This window comes from Vollenhovia emeryi, unplaced genomic scaffold, assembly GCF_000949405.1.
Source record: "Vollenhovia emeryi isolate VEMERY1.0 unplaced genomic scaffold, V.emery_V1.0 DF939138.1, whole genome shotgun sequence".
Taxonomy (NCBI): domain Eukaryota; kingdom Metazoa; phylum Arthropoda; class Insecta; order Hymenoptera; family Formicidae; genus Vollenhovia; species Vollenhovia emeryi.
In genome coordinates this window covers 216,869-239,356 of record NW_011967228.1, presented here as the reverse complement: position 1 = coordinate 239,356, position 22,488 = coordinate 216,869, and the positions used below count along the sequence as shown (strand labels likewise).

At 42.6% G+C, this 22,488-nt stretch overlaps 4 protein-coding genes across 8 annotated transcripts; 2 read left to right on the top strand and 2 right to left on the bottom strand.

Moving 5' to 3' along the window:
* The first annotated feature begins 57 nt into the window (after positions 1–57).
* LOC105567346 lies at positions 58–4,137 on the top strand. Of its 2 annotated transcripts, XM_012022151.1 has the most exons (3): positions 58–112; positions 302–604; positions 791–4,137. In XM_012022151.1, exons 2-3 carry the CDS (start codon positions 550–552, stop codon positions 3,607–3,609), a joined length of 2,874 nt encoding a protein of 957 aa, XP_011877541.1. In that variant the 5' UTR covers positions 58–112; positions 302–549; the 3' UTR covers positions 3,610–4,137. The 2 variants fall into 2 exon arrangements, with proteins under 2 accessions (XP_011877541.1, XP_011877540.1); XM_012022150.1 differs by lacking the exon at positions 58–112 and having other exon boundaries at positions 178–604.
* A 657-nt stretch (positions 4,138–4,794) lies between these two features.
* LOC105567345 (N-acetylglucosaminyl-phosphatidylinositol biosynthetic protein) lies at positions 4,795–9,406 on the top strand. Its single transcript, XM_012022149.1, has 7 exons — positions 4,795–5,485; positions 5,684–5,840; positions 5,940–6,119; positions 6,188–6,422; positions 6,511–6,808; positions 6,981–7,341; positions 7,535–9,406. The coding sequence occupies exons 1-7, from the start codon at positions 5,460–5,462 to the stop codon at positions 7,604–7,606; spliced, it is 1,329 nt and encodes a 442-aa protein (XP_011877539.1). The 5' UTR covers positions 4,795–5,459; the 3' UTR covers positions 7,607–9,406.
* A 278-nt stretch (positions 9,407–9,684) lies between these two features.
* LOC105567344 (PERQ amino acid-rich with GYF domain-containing protein 2-like) lies at positions 9,685–17,459 on the bottom strand. Its single transcript, XM_012022148.1, has 16 exons — positions 17,303–17,459; positions 16,373–16,415; positions 16,047–16,281; positions 15,566–15,733; positions 15,075–15,282; positions 14,784–14,991; positions 13,738–14,713; positions 13,021–13,383; positions 12,639–12,950; positions 12,440–12,532; positions 11,924–12,354; positions 11,641–11,842; positions 11,381–11,578; positions 10,890–11,295; positions 10,596–10,825; positions 9,685–10,443 (listed from the first exon to the last, which is right to left on the bottom strand). Exons 1-16 carry the CDS (start codon positions 17,442–17,444, stop codon positions 10,318–10,320), a joined length of 4,341 nt encoding a protein of 1,446 aa, XP_011877538.1. The 5' UTR covers positions 17,445–17,459; the 3' UTR covers positions 9,685–10,317.
* Positions 17,460–18,759: 1,300 nt separating this feature from the next.
* LOC105567342 (S-phase kinase-associated protein 2) lies at positions 18,760–22,479 on the bottom strand. 4 transcript variants are annotated; one of them, XM_012022146.1, is made up of 7 exons: positions 22,280–22,357; positions 21,371–21,495; positions 20,969–21,277; positions 20,604–20,892; positions 20,086–20,522; positions 19,872–19,999; positions 18,760–19,796 (listed from the first exon to the last, which is right to left on the bottom strand). In XM_012022146.1, exons 2-7 carry the CDS (start codon positions 21,412–21,414, stop codon positions 19,450–19,452), a joined length of 1,554 nt encoding a protein of 517 aa, XP_011877536.1. In that variant the 5' UTR covers positions 21,415–21,495; positions 22,280–22,357; the 3' UTR covers positions 18,760–19,449. The 4 variants fall into 4 exon arrangements, with proteins under 4 accessions (XP_011877536.1, XP_011877537.1, XP_011877534.1 ...); XM_012022147.1 differs by lacking the exon at positions 22,280–22,357 and adding an exon at positions 21,687–22,167; XM_012022144.1 differs by lacking the exon at positions 21,371–21,495 and having other exon boundaries at positions 22,280–22,479.
* Positions 22,480–22,488: the final 9 nt, after the last annotated feature.

Below are 22,488 nucleotides of genomic sequence, written 5' to 3'. Positions count from 1 at the left end.
GTCGGTAACGTCAACGCTCGTCTGTTATCGACTGCGATTTTCGTGCGTAAACCGAGGGAGCCAGCTGACAGTCGAGTTTGAAAATGTATTCGGATCGGGATGAAATCACACGGTACGGGAATCCGCGTGCGGATAGGGGATGCGTGATTCAAACACCCAATCAGCGCGGGATAGAAAAATATGGGAGAGCAGTGATTGGCTGCTCGAATCACGCACCCCCTGTCCCGCACGCGGATTCCCGTACCGTGTGATTTCACCCGCAGGGTCCAACACGTGACGCACTCGTGAATGTTCTTTCCAGCTGAAACGGCAGCACGGCTCAGTTTATCTTTCTCCTTTCGGTATGGAGAGAGAATAATGAACTCTGACCAGTGCAGCTAGTGCAGAAGAACAAATCCTGCCGACATTTGCAAAATGAAGAGTGCAAATAGTAACTAATTATTCGGTCCGATAACGAAGTCGTGAATACTGCTCTAAGCGTATCAATAAAGTATAAAAAGTGGTCTCTTTCCCCCGCGGAGGCGGGACGAGCGTTCGAAGACTAGAGAAATGGATGACGAACGTACCGGGGACCGCGGAAAGGAAGATGAGCCGATAAAGTCCGGTATATGTTATCTGTAAAGTCAACCAACCTAAGCAAAGTACAAAAGAATCGTGGAACGAGAATACATACGATTAACGAGAAACTGTATAGATACTTTTGCCGTCCAATTACAGTCATGATTAATTTTCACACTGCCAGACTGACTTTTAGGTATGAAGCATGCTGATGAAGCAAATGATTTTTTAGGTACTCCGAAGGATGCCAAGACACTTGCCCTCTTCCCCGAGAAACACGCTGTTGCTAGCGGAGGAGCGACGTCAGACTCGCCAGTTGAAATGACATCTGAAAGGACAACTACAGAGAAGAGAGGAAGGGGCAGTACTGAGGGAGCAGTGCAAGAAAAGAAAACTACACAGGGGACAAGAATACAAAAGATTAAGAAGACTTGTAAGATTAAGAAGACTTGTAAGAGAGATTCGACTTTGGAGAAGAAAGAAGATACAGATGACAATTGCACTGACCAGAAAAACAAGGAGAAAGAACTATTTCAGGTGCTAGAGGATTTTCTGGCAACAGAGAATCAATCACAGTCCGGAGAGAAAACAAACGAGAGCCAAAATCACGATGATACTGAAATTGTTACGTTAGAAGATCCTTTAAAGAAACATCGGAAGGAAGAGCCAATACATTGTAGCAACCAGGAAGAACTTGCAGAGGTTAAACAAGAGGATGGAGATTTAATAAAGGATTATCGTGAAGGCGAATTTGATGAGAAGCAAGAAGGTCCGGTACATGTCATCTGCAAAGTTAACCAACGTATGCAAAGTACAAAACAATCGAAGAATATGGCCAAGATTAGTAAGAAACTACATAAATATCCAATTGAGATTGACATGATCAATTTCAATACTGCTAGACTCACTTTTCGTGATGCTGACAAGGCAAATAAGTGTTTGGACACAATGAAGGATGATAGTACACTTACTCTGTTCCCCGAGAAACAAGCTGTCACCAGCGGAGAAGCGATTTCAGACAGGCCAATTGAAGTGGTGGAAAAAGGGAAAAATGTTACACAAAAGAAGAATACGTTAAGTCGTTTAGATAAATGTACAAAGGAAGAGCCAATATATCGTATTAGCCATGGAGAACTGGTAAAGATTGAACAAGAGGACGGGGATTCGATAAAGAAACATCGTGAAAGCGAATTTGATGGGAGAAAAAGATTTGCCGCGAAGCTATCAGAACATGTTATCTGTAAACTTAACCAATGTATGCAAAGTAAAACACAACGTAAAAATAAGACTGAGATTCAAAAGGTACTAAATAAATATCCTTACCGTCCAAATAAAATAGACATGGTTAATTTTAACACTGCTAGACTCACTTTTTGTGATGCTGCCAAAGCAAATAAGATGTTGAATACAATGAAGAATGATGAGACACTTACTCTCTTCCTCGAAAGACATGCTGTCATTAGCAAAAGAGCGATCTCAGACTGGCCAATTGAAATGATAGAAGATGAGAAGACTACACAGAAAGGAAGAATAAAAAAGACCAATGAAGAAGATTCAACTTCGGAAGAAGAAGTGGATGACAAAGGAAACGAGAAGAGAGAGACGGTAAAAGATAGTCCAGCGAATGCTCTGAAATTGTTTAATTATTTTCAGTGGTCGTTAATAGAAAACCAATCGCATTCCGAGAAGAGAACAAACGAGAGCCAGAATCAGGATAGCGAATTTATTACGTTAGAAGAGTTTTTAGGGGAACGTACGAAGGAAGAGCCAAGTACAATATATTACAATCACCAGGGAGAGCTAGTAAAAGCTAATCAAGAGGACAAGGACTTACTAGAAATATATCATAACCGCGAATTAGCTGAGAGAAGATTTGATGAAAAGCAAGATGTGGTACAAGTTATCTGCTTAATTAGGGAAAATATGCAAGATGTAAAAGATCCGATTAATTGGATTTATAACAAACTATTTCCCTATTGTCCAACTCGGGTAATCATGATTACTCCTAACAAGGCTAAACTCGTTTTTGGTAGTGCTAAGAAAGCAAATAAGATGTTGGATAAAATGAAGGACGATAACAGGCTTACTCTCTTCATCGACAGACATTTTGTCACTACTAAAGGAGTGATCTCAGACTGGCCAGGTGGAATACCGGAATTGTGGAAAGTCATCGATACGAAGAAAGACATAATTAAACTGCAAAGGATGACTAGACGATACTGGGACGCTAAAAAGAAGATATCCAAGGTAAAATTAACCAGTAATATATCAGTAGTATTTAAGGATAATTTCCCCAGAGATTCGATAGCTTTTCGCAGTAGTATGGGTCGCTTGGCGATTATGCCATTTGTCGAACCGGTCAGGCAGTGTCTCAACTGTTATCTTTTTGGCCATGGTGCATCAACGTGTAGCAGCACAAAAAAATGTGCGACGTGCGGTAAAAATGAACACGGTATGTGCAAGGCCAGGAGGCTACAGTGCCGTAACTGTGGAGAGGAACATGAATCCACATTCAGAGGTTGTAGGGAATATCTAAGGAAGATGGATATTCACACTGTTATGGCAGTTAATAACTGTTCTTATTATGATGCGGAGAAAGTTGTAGATAAAGAAAACGACAAACTAACAGACTGTTCTTTCCGGAATATGTCGAGTCTGACTAAGCAACGGAGTGTAACAGTAACTAGTCAGGGAAAAAATTTCAACGTTGCAGGAAGTAGCGACAAGAATGAACGGAGACATGTAGGATCAGCACAAAACTGCTCTGGAAAATTGGATACTGGAAAGGGGAAGATAGCTAAGGATTGCGAAATCATGAAAGCGACTTTTATAAGGACAAAGAAGAAACCAGGGATGACTAGAAAATACCCGAACAACTGTAAGAAATACGATAAAGACGCAGTGATGAATATAGAGAAAAGGATACAAAACATCGAAGACAGGGAGAAAAGAAATAGAGAAGAGAAACGTGAAAAAAGAAGAGAAATGTTGGAAATGAGAAGTCAATGGAAAAAGGCCACCAGGAACATCTCGCCAGAATATAATTTCTAACCATGCTAAAAGTCTTACTGTGGAGTGCGAGAGATACGAAAGAAAAAAAAGAAAGAAATATTTCTAATTGTGATATTCATTTTCGTATTTATTTTGCGATTATGCAGTAAAATTAATGATTGAAGTGAGTTTTTTTATTTCGAGTTTAATTTTGTTTGTAATTAATATTAAGTAGAAGTGAGAGTATTCTTTTATATTAATCAAAAAAGGTATGGAAATGCTGCATACGACAGTCTTTGAAGATTCCGTTCGATATTCGCGGCAAAAGCCTTCGTAATATAATTTATACCAAGTATGGTGCACCAATTATTATTCAGATATTCCTCAGAAGAGGATGGAAAGGAACAATGCTATTTTCTGATGGCAGAGTATTGTTAGGCATCTTAATGCCTAACAATACTCTGGATTCTATACTCTAGTTAGGCCTTAAAGGTCATAAAAAACGATTCATTGTCGGCATATGTTAACAAATATATATTGGTTTATACTATAAATAAATATATTGTTATTAAGAAGTTACACTCTAAGTTACTGAGGAATTATATTCTAAATTACTAAGGGCCAGTTTCACAAACGTCGGTTAACTGACCAGAGTTCAGTCAACTTCCTATCTTTTTCTATTTTGTTATCTAAGAAGAGACAGAGAATCAATTAACCTTCGGTTAGCAGCTAACCGAAGTTTGTGAAACTGGCCCTAAGGAGTTACATTCTATGTTATACATGTACCAATTTAAATGTATATCAAAATCAATTGTAATTGTATGTATGTCCCATACAGCACCAAAGCTTTCAGAAACATTGCAATAATGTTTCTGAAAGCTTTGGTGCTGTATGGGGTATGCGTCCGCGGGCACATCAGGGCTTCATAAATAATAAGCAGATTTCCTGGCGAAAACGGGGACTTCGATGAATGCAGATATCTCGACCGTTTTTTAAAATAAGAGGCATGGAAAGCATTCCACTCGGGATACTCGAAAAATCAAAGCGATTACAAAGTCCGAAGTGTACTTCCAAAACTATTACCAAAGAAATGGGAGAAAAAAATCTACGAAGTACGAGCGGCGGGATACTTTTGTACTTTCGTACAACGGGAAACGAGCGATTTGTCATAATTTGAACACGCTTTATTGGCTGAGAAGGGGTATATCGACCAATCCAGATCTAACCACGGCCATGAATACGAGGATATAAATCACGTGATCTGACGACGCAGCGGATGCACAAGTCGGAAGTGTCGGAACGAGAGAAAACCGAGCGTTTGTAGCTTACACAATTCGCGGATCCCCGCCAAGGAAAACCGGCTGAAATCGAGTGCGTTACTTTCGTTCTCGCGAAGACAATCAATAGGATATCACAATAGTTCGAGGGCACAAACAATCTCGCATCACATAGCCCGAAGGTGGGGCCGAAGGCGCCAATACTCCAGCGAAGTTCTAACCAAAAAAAAGAAAAAGAAATTGTCACCGCTGGCGCCAAGACGCGCTCGCCGCGGAGACACAGAATTACAAATACGACCCGAGGTTCGTTGCACTACTTCGAGACGCCGAGTGAAACCTAGAAACAGACCAGCTCGGGTCCTCGGCGCGAAGTAAGAAAAGGGTGTTTTTTTTTCTCTCCTCGCGATTGAGGTTAGAACGCGCGACCGCCCATGAGTGCGCGCTAGATCGTTTCCCCGTTGTCGGTCATCGGGACGGTAGACTGATTAGCGATGCACGAACGTGGCCCGAGGCGAGCCGACGTATGGCGCGATGGAGCAACAACGCGCGAGAGCGGCGGGCACGCCCGACGATGATGCGGCGAATTTGCGGCGGCATTAGATCCAGCGGCGTGAATCATGCACGGGCGTGAAGATGAGCGGGGCAAGACACAAAATCTGGTTCGTATCTCTTTCTCTTTCGTTTGTCGCGTTGTCCACTCGATATACTTGGAAGCAGCCCTCTCGGGGGTTTTTTTTATATTTTTTATTAAACGCTTCGAAGCATTGGCAGCATCGAGTGGACCGCGTCCGATGATGAATGCAGCGCGTAATCTGTTTTTTTTTCACCGTATATGCACGTAATTGCTGTCGCTGCAGCATGGTCTCGGATTTCTTCTATCCGAACATGGGCGGCGTCGAGGAGCACATCTTCAACCTGTCGCAGTGCCTGCTGGAGCACGGGCACAAAGTGGTGATCCTCACCCACTCCTACGGGGACAGGGTAGGGGTGAGATACATGACGAACGGCCTGAAGGTACGTGTGTCTTCTCGCCTCTGCTCGATCAGTCTTGGAATGGCGCAGCGCGCCTTCTCTCTTTTCCTCCCCTCACGTGTTCTTCTTGCGTGTCTCAAGGTGTACTACATCCCCGTCAAGGTCTTCTACAACCAGTGTGTTCTTCCAACGATGGTGTGCTCTCTTCCGCTCATTAGGTATATCTTCATACGAGAGGACATACAGATCATACACGGCCATTCCGCATTCTCCGCCCTAGCGCACGAGGGTATGCTAATCGGCAGACTAATGGGACTGAAGGTGAGCCCCGGTCGCAACGACAATGTGGTTCAGACGGCACGGGGATGACGCTGGCGCTGTGTTTGCAGACAGTTTTCACGGATCACTCTCTATTCGGCTTCGCGGACGCGTCCGCGATCCTGACGAACAAGTTTCTCGAGATATCGCTGGTCGACTGCGACCACTGCATATGCGTGTCGCACACCGGCAAGGAAAACACAGTATTACGAGCCAAAGTGCAGAAGGAGAAGGTGTCGGTTATCCCGAACGCCGTCGACACCGCATTATTCACGCCTGACGTCAGTAAACGGAACAACGACTTCAGTAAGTTGAGATTCCGACGTCTCTCGTCGAGGGCTCAGCATTTACGAACGTGCCATTCTAATTGCCACAATGTAACCGTAAATTTCAGTTACCATAGTAATAATATCGCGATTGGTGTATAGGAAGGGCGTTGACCTTCTAGCCCATATAATACCCGAGATCTGTTCGCGTTATAAGAATGTACAATTCTTGATCGGCGGGGACGGCCCGAAGAGGTGGCTCATAGAGGAGGTGCGGGAGAGAAATCTGTTGCAGCACAGAGTCACCTTGCTAGGCAGTCTGGAGCACTCTCAAGTCAGGCACGTTCTGAATAAGGGCCACATCTTCCTGAATACAAGCCTGACGGAGGCTTACTGTATGGCTATTGTGGAGGCTGCTTCTTGCGGGTAAGCCGCAGCGTGACGCGCCCTGGCCCTCGTTGTCTGGTTTACCGTGCCTGAAATTAATTTGGAGCTTCCCTTAGAGCTTAGTTTTCCCAACGAATAGCACTCGTCGCGTTTGTCCGCCGGCAGAATTTTCGAGTAACGAAAATGAATAATGGCAAATGTAATTTTGTAGCTTGCAAGTAGTGTCTACGAAAGTCGGTGGTATCCCGGAAGTTTTACCGCCGGATCTGATTTACCTCGTGGAACCCACTGTACCTGCATTAATCGAAGGGCTGGAGATGGCTATAGCGGACTACAAAAGAGGCAACGTCGAGTGCCCTTTCGAGACGCATAGGAGAATAGGCTTATACTACAATTGGTTTAACATTACCAAACGTACTGAAATAGTATATAATTTGGTGAAACGTGAGGCGAAAAGAAATCTAGGACAGCGATTAGCTAGTCAGATACAAAGCGGCGTACTGGCCTACTTGCTCGTCGTGTCGTTGTGCTATATAATACTACAAGTTCTGGAATTTTTCGTTCCAAGAAAGGTAATGAAAAAGGCGAAATACTTACACGCATGTACTCTATTGGTTCCAATTGGTTATGCTTTCGCTTGCTTTTTTCCGTTATTGATTTAAATCACATTTTTACTTTTCAAAATTGTTCCCTGGTGTACGCACGACACATACATATATGTTGAAGAGAAAGATCTTTGTTTATAAAAATACATACAATTTTCAGTATATCGACATTGCGCGAGATTACAGCGATATACATGTTGTACCATCCAACGGGAAAGGAAAAGAAGATTAACCATCGTCGCTTGGAATGTAAACTTCTCAATGTGTTCAAGTATTTTATTTTATACTTTGGAAACATTCCAGAGACTCGTTTTCTGCAACAAACAAAAAGCTTGTTATACAGGTAATTATGACGTAATTCCCGCGAGAAGAACAATCGTTGCATTTACTGATAAATTTTTAAAGAAATATAATTGTATACATACATGTATAATGTATATACGTATAGATGTTGTACATAAGGAGATAACAATACGCAAAGTACAAATGTCATAATACCTGTATTCTACGTATGTAGAATTACAACTGAGAGAGGACTGTTTATAACAATTTTATTTATTATGTCACCCCGCTTTTGCGCGCGTGAATTTATAATAATTGCATTCGCTTTGAAATAAACGGCTTGTGGCGTTTAACATCCAAATGCCGACTCGCCAGTTCCAACCAGTTGAAATAGCGGATTTATGAAAGTAATATTAATTTGTCCATTAAATGATTTTTATTATGATACATGACATCGTATGAATCAATGCGTAACATGTATAACAATTTGTAACGATATCCAACCGCAACGCCGCTCACCCCGCATACATTTAATACATATGCTTAAGAAAGATTTATTGCATTCATTAGCATTATAAAATATCGTCGCGTGTGTTACGGAGTATCGTTCGTGCTTACTTTTAAAATCAATCCGCACTAATTTTTCAAGCAGTTAATTGTAGCAATATGTGGAGTAGAAAGGTCAATTCGTGTTCATGTAATCCCACCATACGGCATTGTTATACATCGATATCTTTCTTTTTGAGGGCTTTTCTTTTTTTTTGTATACAAGAATCAATAAAATGAGTATTTGTGGTTCCATCGTAATGTATCTTCACTCAGAATTATCCGTTATCACCCGCATACAGAGTACAAAGTACAGAGTATATCAACTTACAAAAGAAGTATACAGGTTAGTTCTGCACTCTTTCTTTTAACGACAAACTTTGTATCGTTGCATACACACCTGTATATATGTATACTTGATATTAGAAGATCTAAATTTCGAAAACGCGAATTTATTTCTAAAACAATAAGAGAGCCAAATTGAAAATATAATAATATTTATTTCATTACGTTGTACGTTAGATACAATAATAGAATATTGATACAATATCAATTATCTGTTTGTTTTTTAATTATTATTATATTATCATATCGCTTTAAACGATTTGTTTAATCATCACTATATTACTCTGTACATTAATCTATCTTTATACATAAATCTTTTCATATAAGGGTCTATGGTCTTCTCCTATTTTCGGTTTTGTATAAGAGAAGATCAACGAACCTTAGTTAACAACCATCATAATATTACGAGTGGTCAGATCTGTCACAACATTCCACGCTTATCCAACGTCGTATCTGTATCAACGCATATTAGTCCAATTATAGAAAAACAAAGCAAATATTCTTAAAAGTGCTAAAAAGTAGATACGGGTTTTTTAACTACGACATTTATAGAGTTATAAAATAAAACTTTACAAAAAGAGATACCATTTCTCTCGGCGTATATTGCATCATTTAAATCTCCTATCAAGTTTTTCGTATTTTCAAAAGTTTACTGTTACGATCGACTACGGCGCACAGAAGTCTATGCCGACGACAATGAGATCCACATATGCAGTAATCAGTGCTATCAGGATTTTCAAGTATGCTGATATCTCTCGTGTATCTTGAGGAATACGCATTACGAATATTACCTTTAGTCGCTATTGTTTCTACTGCGAAACTGAAAATTTCTAATAAAGAATACTATGCTGATTTAAAAGTCACTAGTTTTATTTCATAATTATCCTCGTAATATCAGGGAAAGTATCACTTTGAACCACTGCCGTTCATCATTCCAGAATATGATACAAGTTTCCGTTCTGTTATCAGTGTCCCATGCGTATACAATTATCGTGTATGCTCTGCTTAAAGTATTGTTACTGCAATATTATGACGGCGAAGAAGTATTAAAAGGGTGAAGGAGGAGTTCTCGTGCTTTGAAAATGCACAGAAAATTATTTGCAGAATGTATTGTGAGTAATAATAATAGAAAGTAAATTTCTTTTTCTCGACGTGTATTTGCGATGAAGCGAAAATCCATAGGATTCAATAAGGACAAATACTGACGCACTGTATACTCAGTACCGTACTTGACATAGAGGTGATGATTTTCGCGATCTCAAGCACATTCTAATATGTTACTTCTTTTTTCGTTGAACACCTTTACATACACATATTGCTATTGACTGCCACATATCCGCATACATAATTATTATCGGTCGGCATACTTTTCTCTCTTTTTTTCTTTCTTGTATATCTTAAGTGACGATGGCGAGATGAAATGTTATAAAAGTTTCCACCAACTCTAATTGCCATGTATATAGGAAAAAGTAAGTCCGTCTTCTTTCATGCGAAACATTCTTTGAGTAATATGTACAATGGAGCTTTTTTTGTGTAATGTAAGAAAATAACGCCACGCTCAGCTGGTCCTAAATAAAGACCGCTATCGACGATCGACTTTGAAGAGATGAGCTTCTTTCTTCGTGTGTTGGATTGTAAAAAGTCTTCACGTGCTCCGAGAAATACCTGTGGATCTCTCAGCACCGGTTTGGCATGTACAATAAATAAATAACGAACCGTTTAACGAAACGAGCGTCGCATCATTTCTACGAGGTAAATTGGTGAAACAGCTCAAACGCCTTCGCCATAATCGCGATCACCTACATTAATACGATCGGGAGCAGCAGTTACATTGAAGCCAAGGATTCTGTTATCCACTTTGAACATCTTTCCCTTCTTTGGTTTCTTGGATTTTCCCTGTGCAAAAAATATCTTTCAATATTCACATCTCGATACGTTTGTGCTCAATATTAATGTCTCGCTCACACTTGGTACTAATTTTTGTAAAACCGATTAAGACGATTTCTGCGGCGGGAAAGTATTTAATAAATCTAGTATAAAGCATATACCTTAACTTCTTGAAATTCTGCAGGTGCGTTTGGATTAATAGCAGGTGCTGGCTTGCACAGGTCGTCAGCTTGTGCCTGAGGACGTTGCGCTGATCGCAATTTGCTTCGTTTTTCGAGAAATTGCTTGGCGAATTCCATGCTCTGCTTGGTATCTCCAATGTAAACGCGAATGTACTCCCTAACTTCGTACGGCGTTTCGAGATCCCGCAAGAATGTAACGAACGTAGGGACTGCAAATGCATATGCGTATAGAAAGAGGAAAATCGCAAGAGAACCTAATGCGGAGACACTTACTATCCACAGACGCCTGTATACTGCTCAATGTTTTACTACACCACTGCGTGAATTCGTCGGTCTTGGCAGTGTTCTGTTCAAACAATTTCTTCACTAGTTCCTCCTCTTTCTTATTCTTATTTTTTGACGCTTTGTTATTACTATTTTGTTGTTGTTGCTGGCTAGAGGCAGGTTTTGCAATTGCAGCTTGTTTAACGGGTTGCTTCAAGGGGATGGTCGACTTAACAGGTGTAGGATCCCAGAAACCGGTAGTGCCGGCATTCGTGGACCACCCTTGACTGCTCGATGCGCTCGAATTAGCCCAATTCAAGCACTGCGATGCTGTACCCCACACCCATGCTGTGCCGGCGTTCTGTAGCATAGTCGCAGATTCCTTCTGGCCTGCTTTTTCTAATCGTTCCCTCTCCTGTTAAAATATTTGAATTTTTCATCGCGAAATGCCGTTCGAAAACATTTTATGTCCCTCGCATATTCAATGCAAGTACCTTTACCTTAGCAACGCGCTCCTGCTCCTCTTGCTGAATCTGCGCGAGACTCTTCACTTGAAGAGATTTGGAAGCAGTAGCTCTTTCCGCCCACTTGAATTGCAATCGCTTTGAAGAGTCAATTGCCGATACTTCTTGTGCAGCTTCTAGTGCTTTCTGCTGCGCTGACTGTTGCAACATCAATTGTTGATGCCGCTGCTCTTCCTGTAAGAAGACAATAAACACAGGACATGCAATACATGCACAATAAACGTGAAAACATTTACCGCTTTCTTTTCTCTCTCGAGTCTCTGAATCTCAGCAAGCGAAGCGGTATGAGTGGCGGGAGTCAGCGTGCGTGGAGCCTGAGCCCATGGGGATTTAGTTGTTTTCTCTTGAAGTTTACGCAACGCATCGTCTTCCCTTCGTCGTTGATCCGCGCGTCGTTGTTCATCTATTTCCGCCTGTCGTCGTGCCTCTGCCTCTTTCCTATAAATTTCCCATTGCAAATTTTGCTCAAGTGTATTTGATTTTTTTTTCTAATATTATGCTTTGCATACTAATATATACCTGAGTCTCTCTTCTTCCTGTCTTTTCAGCTCTTCCTCTAATTTCTTCTTTCTTTCTTCTTCTTTTTTCTGCTTCTCTTCTAGCTTTTTAAACTCTTCCCGCTTTCTCTTCTCCTCTTCCTGCCTCTTCTTTAAGATCTCCTCCTCCTGCCTCCTCTTTTCTTCACGCTTCTTCTCTTCCTCCTTGCGTTTCTTCTCTTCCTTTTTCTTTTGCTCCTCTTCCTGCTTGCGTTTCTCCTCCTCTTTCCGTTTCTTCTCCTCTTCCTTTCTCTTCCTTTCCTCGTCTTTACGTTTTGCCTCCTCAATTTGTCTCGCTTGTTCCTCTTTTTGCTTTCTCTTCGCGTTCTCCTCTTCCACTTGACGCTGCAATTCTTCTTGCTTTCTCAATTCTTCCTTTTTTCTGTCCTCTTGTAACTTAAGATTCTGTTCTTCCTAAAAAAGAAAAACCAAACAATTGATATATTTCATAATTACATGAAAAATGATACGAAGGGAGAATCAGGTGAAAGCTAATAACCAGTATCTGCTGCTCAGTTTTCATATCTTTAGCATGTAAATCCCACAAAGAACCAGGTAATTGTCCTGGTGGCATCGCGGGAATGGGTCCGACCTGAAAAAAAAACCAGGATACTAATAAGTAAACAAAATTAAAAAGAATACCAAATATCTGTGCACTCGAGTGTTACGTAAGTGTAAGTTATAACAATGTAACGCACCTGCGCTAACCAATTCTGCGCATTAAACTGGGGAACCATTTGCGGCGGGGGTTGCGGCCACACAGTGTCCATATGGGTCGCCTGCGGATGGCCGTTTGTGTTGACATTAAGTTGACGTAGCAGAGACTTTATTGGATTGTCTTCCTGCGTCGGCGTAGGAGTCGGAGCGATATTTGGCTGCTGTATGGTCTGCAAGTTCTGCATACCGCCCATCTGCTGGATAAGTTGCTGTATAGGGTCCACCGTGCCTGGATGGGTCGACGCGGTTGCATGTGGATTCGTTGGTAAATGAGTCTCAGGTTGCGTCTTCGCCTGCGCAATATCGTTATGCAAAATGAACAATGAATACGGGATTCCTAACGAGTATATATTGGGACGTCACCTGTTGCATTTGAGTGAAAAGCTGCATAACAGGATTAGCCGCCTGGGACGCGAGGTGAGGCACAAACGGATTTGTCGCTATCGGCACTTCCGGAATTTCCTGCATTCCGTCTTGTATGACATACTGTAGGATCAACTGATTCTGTTCCACAGGAGTCAGCGTAGACCAGTGCTCCGATTGCGACAATTTCGCTATCGCTGATGTTCTCATCTGCCTGAACAGCATCTGATTGTGCAGCATTTGCACATGCTGATATGTCATCAACATGGATAATGGATCCTCTAATCCAGCCTTCGGTATAGCACCAGGGGCTAGTCCAGCTGGTACAGTATTAGGAACAGGTGGGATCACCTGATCTGCCAACTAGAGATTCAAATATTCGACCTTACTAACATGAATATATCCAACAGCAATTGACAAGTCGGGAAATAATAGCGTATAACTTTGTAAGCTTTATTCTCAAAATCTCTGAATTGTCCTCCACATTGCAAAACTTGAATATTACTGGGGGGACAACGAGTAAAACGCACTCTTCTTTCGCTTTCCTCTCTGATATTATTCAAACTCTAAACTTCGTGTGTTTTTTTCAACACTATATAAATTGATTGCCGATAGAATCTATAATACATACAAGATCTGTGTGTATGTGTGTGTGAATTAATAAAATAATATTAAAATTTGAATAGACGTACGCTGCAACATATAATAAACATGTACCTTCAACGGAGGTATTGGTGGGCCAGGTATGAACGGTACTCTTCCAAACATTTTGATCAAATCACCAAGCGTGGCGTACCTCTCATCGCAAGTTCTTCTCACTAACAGTCCTGTGGTGAAGTAACCGGCCTTGCACCATTCAGCCATTTCGCTAGCTAAAAACGGTCCCTGTACTTCGCCCTGCGGATCACGGTAATACCATTTTTCCTGACTGGCCGTGGTGGGTACCGCGGAAGGTTGGTTGCCGATCGCAGGCGGGACACTCGTAGCGGCTGTTTTCTCCTTGTGACTTTCCTCGTCTGCCATTAATTTGGCTACCAGAGCGTCGGCCTCCTCCTTCATTCTATCCAGGTCATCCTCCGTTCTCTGCCTGACGTTAGCGGTTCCCGTGTTATGTATGAGCTTCGGATGCTCCAGAGGAACTTGTCGACTGGTCACGGCAGGTATTTGCGGTTCCGGTTTGACCTCCGTCTGCACATTCTCCTTATCGTGATGCGCTCCACTCGGCGGCTCGCTAGATTTCTCACCTAAAGTCTCAGTTTTATCCACACTTGCGGATCCGATAGTCTTCTTCTGCAAGAGATCCGAGGACGACGCTAAAGTCTTCGTAGGAATGCTCTCAGTTGGCGGCACAGTGGTCGACTTAATAGAGGGTGAGGTACATCTCCTGTCTTTCTCCGTAGAATCGTCCTTATCTTCAAGCGAATCTAACGGTTTTGATCGTTCCTTGCTTAATGTATTGCCTATTGTATTACTCGTATGGCGATTCAAGGATTGAACAGAACCCGTTCCGAAAGCTAATGACTTGCTATTAGATCTCACTATGTTAGAAGCACTTCCTTCCGAAACGCGCCGAGTTCTACCCTGTTGAGAAGCACCGGCCGCACCGTCCTCGTCATCATCCGAATACATTCCACCGTGAAATGCTCCCGAAGAATCAAAACTGCCGCCACTCTCAGTTGGATTCTCCGTGGCCCTAAGTATAAAATTTTTTATGTAAAATCAGGCATAAACGTATTCCGCGATTGGAAATCATCGAACCGTACCATTCAGGTAGATTGTCATGATTATCGTGATGATTCGATTCCCAAGTACGAGCGGTGCGAGATGGTAGATGATGACCTGAATCATGGGGTCTGTGGTTTCCTCGATGTTCCCATCTTCCCGGTCCGCTTCTACCCTCCTCCCCATCGCCCTCGTTTCGGTCCAATCTGTCGCGATCCATACTGCCACCCTCGCGCCAACTATTTCTTCCTAATAACATACACGCGTATCCCGTTTCATTACATAAATCTGATAATCCTCGAGGAAACATTAAGGCTAGAGTATATACCTACCCCACTTGCGCCAACTATCATCCTCCTCTCCGCTTCCACGGAGTCCAGGACGTCTCCAATTACTCTCCATAAGCGAACTACCGCTAGTCCCACGATTCAGATCCTTTCTAGGACTAGTTGACCCATTCCACTCTCCCGGATCTGAAGCACCGTTTCTTTCTGACCAGCCGCGTTCGCTTTGAGATCTATCAAATGGCCTGTTTCTCCCCTATAAATAAAATTTATAAGATACCTCCACCTTTGCGCTGACTGGCATGGATTTGTTATATTTAATTATAATAATTTGTAAGTCCCCATTCCTTGTTTTCTGCAAAATTGATAACATTAAGAGAAATATATACATATTTTGTAATTTATATATACAATCTATTGTATATGCACGCGCGCGCGCGTATGTGTGTGTACATGAAGGAAAATTGGCAAGATTTTATATCTAAAATAAAATTGAAGGACAAACTCGTTCGAATAGAGAAAGAACAGGAGCCACGTACCTGGAATGACTGGCCCTCGATTCGTATCCCATCACCGGAGTCATCGAAACCAACTCCGCGTGGATAGTGAGACGAATACAAGCCTCCTCTTCCAGTTCTACCACGTCCACGATCGACGCTGCTACCTCTTCCACGACCAATATTAGTTATCCCGCCATTCCACATGCGCTGAAAAATTTCGCACATGATACACACGATGTATTGCGAAGCGAATACGTTCGAATTTTATTCAACTCTTTAATGGCAGGAGCATCAAATTGCAATTTGCCAATTATTAGCAAAATGCAAAAGAAGCAAATATCTCTGATGAAAGTGCAGAAAAGCTCCAGTCAAGAGCTCGAGTCGCCAACATTTACATTCGTAATATATAGAATATACAATAGGGTAACAACTTCGCAGCTTCTTCTCGTCTTTACTATCGAGAATAAATGTACCCGGGCCGTTGCTTCGTGCAAAGTACACGACGCATGTGTCCAGTTACCGTTTCATCCTCTGTCATGGTTGTGAGAGCCAATGGAAGCTGAGTCTTCTCCACGTACAACGCTGGAAAAGTCATCAGCGGCTCCGAGGGTTTGCAATTGCGATCGAACAGAGCCAGCATCTCTTCCCGGCCGTATCTATGCTCTGCCAATTGATAGCGAGGTGCACTCAGAGTCGTGGTCCCTCCGCCCGCGCTACCAATATTGCAATTGTCTCCTGACGAAACCTTGCGCAACCTGCGTACAGAGATGCAACATGCAATATAATACAATACAACTGGCGTAATTCAATGGGGTATCTGTCTCGCGTGCGACACGAGTCACGTACCATTCCGGACCAAATTTCATGGAATCAGTCATGATGCTATCTCCTGAAACAAAAAAAAACACAAAGATTAATAAAAACCGATAACTTACAACCGAAAGGCAACGCGTATAACGGACGGAGGATGCTGTAAAGACGAGTACGAGAGGGCATCTTACGAGAACACCGAATACACAGAGATGAATGCATCCGTTGTGTACACGACGGGTCAAAGATGACTTCTCCTTTCGTCATATCGCGCGACTACGTCGAAGTCGACGGGACGTGGAGAGCTGGGAGGCAGCGGGATAACGCGACCTCCTGCGGGGGGAGGAAATCGGACGAGAAAATCCGCTCCCCATCGTAGCGGGAGGCTCGTCATCTGTTACGACCGGGCGCTCACGTGTGACACGTGCGACGCGACGAATCCAATTCGCGACGACCTCGCGAGTCGGGTTTCGCACGGGTCGTACCTGTTGCTCGAAGGCGTATCGGATCGCCGTCGGATCGGCGATCGCGCGCGCGCGCGCGCGCGTGCTTCGCCAAACGCACTGCGTACAGCCGACGGGGCTCGGGAATAACGAACGGTGGAGGGTGGCGAGAGAGACGACAGCGCGGAGAGCTGCGTAAATCGCGTTCACTCCTCGGGGGACTCTCGCGTCTACAGCGGCGAGGCGACCGCCGGAGCGTCGAGGGCGTCGCTACCGCGGGACAGCCGCGCGTCTCGTGCTCGGCGACGTGCTCTCACACGAACCCGCGAGAGCGGAGGTGGTCGCTCCGCGAGCCAAGGTGGCAACATTAACCAAACTTTTTTTGCCAGCGAACATCGGGATGATCTGCACGCGCCCCGGTGTCGCGAGAGGGGCCGCGCGGCCGCGCAGAAAGGACCGCCGGCCGGTTGCCGCGCGGCCGCGGCACGGGCCCGGACGCGCAGGTAGCCTTCGGGAGAAATACCTTTGCTGATCTTCGGAATTACTGAGGACAGCGATACAACACACCAATATGGCTGATGGTTTTTTTTGGAATGAAGCGCATGCGACGGCTCTCCGAGTTCGTGGTATGCCTGGGGGGAGGCGTGGAAAGTCACTAGGATCATCGCGCGTGATCACGCGTATGCGCAGAGAGGTAGCCGATGGCGTAAGAAACGATTGGGGGACACCGGACACGTGTAAAGCGCCGTGGGGTCCAGCGACGCCCCACGTACTCCTGTCAATTTTCGAGAAGGTTCTTGGAATTACGAATTTCGTCCAACTCCGGTAAAAACCACTTGCTTACCTCGATCGTTACATCCTAGCTCTTGATCCTTTATTCGTTTCCGGTATAATTTTCTAAAAACGTTTCGCGAGGTCGATAAGCATCTGCGATCGGCTAAAACACTGCCAACTTTAACGATACGCATTTACTGTCGGTATGAGAAAAAATTATCATATCGATATTTCAGCTTAAAAAAAATCTTGATCATGTATAAAGGTACCATTTCATACGCAGCGTGCAGCCGCAGCACTTCGCTGTTATTGGTTAAAATTTTTTCACGAGATGACGTATTTCCGGCGCAAAATACATTTTACTGCAGCTCGTTTCGTTGTCTTGAAGTTGAACCGGACGAACAAGTTCGCAGCAAAATCTGGAAAATGATAATAATTCCAATTAATATTAAAAAATATAACGGGAGAATGTCATCAGATGAGGTATATGTATAAAATTACAAGAATAAGGATTCTGAAGATTTCCTGAAATTTCAAGTCCATGAACTCAAACAGGATCAAAAATGGAAACTGAAAAATCGATAAAGCAACTAGACGAATGAAGTGTAGAAAATGGTACGAAGCAAAAATTCGTAGGTCAATTACAAAAATTTTATTTGTAAATTCTTTTTGCTATCTATTCTAACGTGAACAAAGTTGTGACTATTACTTTATCGTAACACACGCACACATCACACAATCATTGATGTATAAATATTTAAATAATGATACGCGGACCTTAAATATGCTTATTGTTGCAGTTTTAAAAGTAAATGTACATTAAATAATAATCAGTTAAAGTTACTACTTAATATAATCATAGTATAACTAGTAGGCTCAGTCAGTCATTTGTTCCGTTTTGCGTCGATCCCCTCTGCGCATCCGACATCGTTCTGGGCAGACCAATGAGAAAAAAGTTGTATGTTTGGTAATGTGGCTTTGACGAGTACGTACACACATACACACACACACACGTCGTTGGATCCTGCCCGGGTGTATGGTGGAATACCACGTGATCGGGACCGCAAACATTAAAGGGGCCGGCAGAGAGCGGACCTACTAGTTATACTATGATATAAACTAAAAAATTCTACATAAATTTAAATATTTTTATACGTGTAAAAATATGACGATATGTATTGAACATACAAAAAAAAAGTACCAATAATTAGTTCAAGAAATTTTATTGTATGCACAACAAAATAATTGGCTTATACGATTATTAGACAAATATTAAGCATTGAGTTTTATCACAAACGCATTGTAAATTTGAGCTTTCACGTTTTATGATTCTCTTCGATGTAAATACTACACGGCAGTATATCTGGCCATTACTTCGTTTTCTGAGATCTTTAGCAGTAAAAATTACAGCAACATAAGACTTGGCAAAATTCAATATATAAATATATGTACCACGATGAAAAATTGTAAGTAAACCGAACTCGCACAGCCGAAATACATAGCTTGACATGTTAATAGTTATTTAGATATTTATCAGCAAATTTTTTGTATTAGAAATATGTATATAGGACGTTTTAGATTCAAGCAGATTCCTAGGAACATTTTGGAATTGGAGTTTTCATCTCAAAATGATTTTAGAAGTCTACCATTGATGTTTGAAACACTCTGTATATATATATATATATATAGAATTCTATACACCTGAGCAACAATTCAACAAATTCAAAAGAACGCATGTTTGACTCAAACGTCTACGTTATCTCTTTCTTTGAAATTAAATTTCTTTTTTTTTATCAGTACAATATTCAGTCTGTATAGAAAGATGCAATATAGATATTACCCTTTGGTCAAATCTATTCCTCGTAAATCGATGACGTTATGGTCTATATAGTAAATTCAATCTCTAACTCGAAGGCCCCAAATACTGGTTCTTCGAATACCGACTGTTGGCCTTGCGACCGAACTATAAAGGTACTTGTTAATTTCGGGTTCGCGGCAGGAAGCTTGTAATGATTTGAGCACAGATTCCGACATCAAACCGAAAACGTCTAAATACAATAAACGTGGCATTTGAGCTAATCTTCCATATGCTGGTAGCGGAATGCTGTAACAACGGCTCAACGACAAGTGCTCAAGCTTCGAAAAGTTTAGTAAATTATGCATAGTCTGCATCGTAAGCATAGCGCAATCACTCAAGTCCAATTCTATAATATCCGGACACCTTTTCGACAAGTCCGTTAAATCTGAAATTTAAGAGGAAGCGCACGGTACAGCCAATAAATAAGAGACCAACAATTGTTAACAATTATTACACTTACTTTCATCAGTCATCGTTTTCCTACAACCCGCTATGTTCAAACGTGTAATGGACGTTGGCAGTGTTTTACAAAGTAAAGCCATACATTCATTGTCCAGAGAACACCATGCCAAACTGAGAGCAGTTAAGCTGAAAACAATCCATCGATCGTATTAATATATTGGAAACCGCATACACACATATAGAGAGAAAGAGAGAAACATTAATAATTTTACCATTGAAGTTTCATTAAATCCACAACACATCCAATGTCTATATTCTCGCACATTGTTAGATTTAAGACTTCTAATTGAGTGTTTTGACTAATCGCTCTACAGCAATCTTTATTTAATATACACTTTTCCAGCGACAACTTTTTCAGATATTTACATTTGGATAATAACGCAGCCAAACCGACCGGTGATATAACTGCCATAGACAAATCCAAGTACTGTAATTTACTTTCATAAGAATCTCCGAGAACTTGACTGCCTTCGCAAAAGATAGGATCTGCGATTTCCGCTTGTGCCAGTCTTAGAATTTGTACTTTTCGCGGCAATATGTGCCCTAATGTGCCCTCGTTCAAAACCTTACTACCCAAGTCTAATCTAGTCCACAATGCTTCATCTCGAGCTATTTGGCACCAACGTTTGCACACCAGCATAGAGCGTACCTGCACGCAGAATAATTTATACAAATATGTGACATGTATGATTCGTTGGAATTACAACACCTCGTTATACTTCATTCTTACCAAACATTTCTTAGGTAACCACTTTAATATTATCAAAATTATTTCATCTGACAATTTATTAAACTTATCCTCGCCCTCAACGGAAGATTTTCGTTTTCTTCTAAATAAACAAAAATTTAAATCTACACTAGTCTGCTCGTTTTTCTCAGCGGAAGTATCCAACTTTTCCTTGATAAAACTCTCCTTGAAATCCCCAAAATAATCGGCTTCCACTCTCGAGGAATAGCCAGATTCATTCTCTGTACCAAGTGCGGCTAAATCGTCCATATCATATGAATCTTGTTGAATCCTGTAAGAATGATTGAGTAAACAACGAGAAAGGATACGAATTTGAGACGTTCCAAGTAATTTCTCTTGTTACAGACCTGTCTGTGTTTGCAATTTCCAAGCTAGAACTCGTATAAACCTCCTCTTGATATCCAAAGACATCAGGTTCGTCTATTATCGATCTATTATTACCATCTAGATTCTTCGATAGGATTGTACATTTTTCGGATTGTAGTCTTTTTGTACTTTCATAATTTGCTACTCCATTTTCCAGCATACCGACGCCCATATCTTCCAGGATTTTAGGCTCTATGAGACTGGCGTTTCCCGAGTACGACCACTTTGTGTCCTTCCGAGAGTCACCGTTAAGATTGTTATCACAGCCGTTGTCCAAACGTAATCGTTTGCTGCAAACAGCAAATTCTCTGATTACAGAAAAGTACTTGAATGCGAACAGTTAAACAATTATAAATAAAGGAGCAAATTATATGTATATAAACCTGTTCCACCAGGGTGACGACGAGGAGGATTGGTCTTTACTCATTATATATAGGTAAGGATACACAAGCTCTTATGCTCCAAACTCTAACGACAGTCCCTCAACTCTTACAAAACCAGGCAAATACTGTAGGAAAGGAGGAGTTAGTAGTCGAGTTACATTAGATATTAGTCACAAAGATCACAGCCTAATATATCGTTCATGTCATATGTAGATCGCAAAAAGGAGTAGACCGGTCTATGATTTTTAAACGGAAATATAAACTTTGTAGCCACAACAGCTGAGAGAGAGAGAGATTAACAGATCAATTTACGTACAATCATGCGAAAGAATATTATTCGGAGCAATCTCCGCCGCAAGTTTACGGAGAACATACACGGTTTTGCCGTTATTTATTTGTAAAAAAACCGCACACTCCGTAAATCTCACGAGCGGCGCGCCAGGTGTACGAGGCTCGGTCCCACGCCCGAACGAAGTCCACGTCCCGCCAGGGATTCACGGGCGGAGCTGGAGTACCCGAAGACCCTCCCAAGATACCACAAGCACTGGAATCGTGGACGGAAACACGGGAGAGAGAGAGAAGTCGGAAGGGCGGCGACTTCTCGGCCAGAGGACCGCGGTACGTCGAGCGTTCGCTGCGGGGAAGCACGACAAAGCGGGCCCCGGCCGTGCGCTACCTCGGGCGCTATCGAAACCGTCTCCTCCGACCGAACAAACGCCACGAACTCGCTCGTAACCTTACTTGCAGAGAAAGAGAGAAAGAGAGAAAGAGCGCGCGCGCGCGAGCGAGCGTACACCTGCCCGTATCCCTCCCCCGCGCCCCTGAGAAAGCACACAGGCAACAGGTAGAGAAGCTCGTCGTACGACGCCGATAACCAAAAGCGGCGCGACGAGGGATGATCCGCCTCACCTCTCGGGCAGCTTGGGCTCCTCGGGCTTCGGCGGACGGGGCTCCTCGTGCAGTCGTGCGCGCTCGGCCACGCCGCCGGAACTCATCCTTGACGAGAACCGCCGATACTCCAGTCCAATCTCGCAACCCGGACCGCGGCCCTTCCTGCTTCAGATCTGCGCCAAGTCCGGGACCCGCCGCACTCCACCGGGCGTCTCGACAAAACAAAT

What these genes read in the sequence shown, in the direction of transcription:
- LOC105567346 (XM_012022151.1), top strand. Translation starts at nt 550, where the DNA reads ATGGATGACGAACGTACCGGGGACCGCGGAAAGGAAGATGAGCCGATA. An exon ending in AGATGAGCCGATAAAGTCCG is followed by an intron (nt 605 to 790) that starts GTATATGTTATC and finishes ATGATTTTTTAG; the next exon opens with GTACTCCGAAGGATGCCAAG.
- LOC105567344 (XM_012022148.1), bottom strand. Translation starts at nt 17,444, where the DNA reads ATGATCCTAGTGACTTTCCACGCCTCCCCCCAGGCATACCACGAACTC. An exon ending in CCATGACAGAGGATGAAACG is followed by an intron (nt 15,734 to 16,046) that starts GTAACTGGACAC and finishes GAAATTTTTCAG; the next exon opens with CGCATGTGGAATGGCGGGAT. An exon ending in TTTTCACTCAAATGCAACAG is followed by an intron (nt 12,951 to 13,020) that starts GTGACGTCCCAA and finishes GATATTGCGCAG; the next exon opens with GCGAAGACGCAACCTGAGAC.
- LOC105567345 (XM_012022149.1), top strand. Translation starts at nt 5,460, where the DNA reads ATGAGCGGGGCAAGACACAAAATCTG. An exon ending in ACATGACGAACGGCCTGAAG is followed by an intron (nt 5,841 to 5,939) that starts GTACGTGTGTCT and finishes GCGTGTCTCAAG; the next exon opens with GTGTACTACATCCCCGTCAA. An exon ending in TAAACGGAACAACGACTTCA is followed by an intron (nt 6,423 to 6,510) that starts GTAAGTTGAGAT and finishes CGTAAATTTCAG; the next exon opens with TTACCATAGTAATAATATCG.
- LOC105567342 (XM_012022144.1), bottom strand. Translation starts at nt 22,365, where the DNA reads ATGAGTTCCGGCGGCGTGGCCGAGCGCGCACGACTGCACGAGGAGCCC. An exon ending in GATTTAATGAAACTTCAATG is followed by an intron (nt 20,000 to 20,085) that starts GTAAAATTATTA and finishes GATTGTTTTCAG; the next exon opens with CTTAACTGCTCTCAGTTTGG. An exon ending in GAAAACGATGACTGATGAAA is followed by an intron (nt 19,797 to 19,871) that starts GTAAGTGTAATA and finishes CTTAAATTTCAG; the next exon opens with ATTTAACGGACTTGTCGAAA.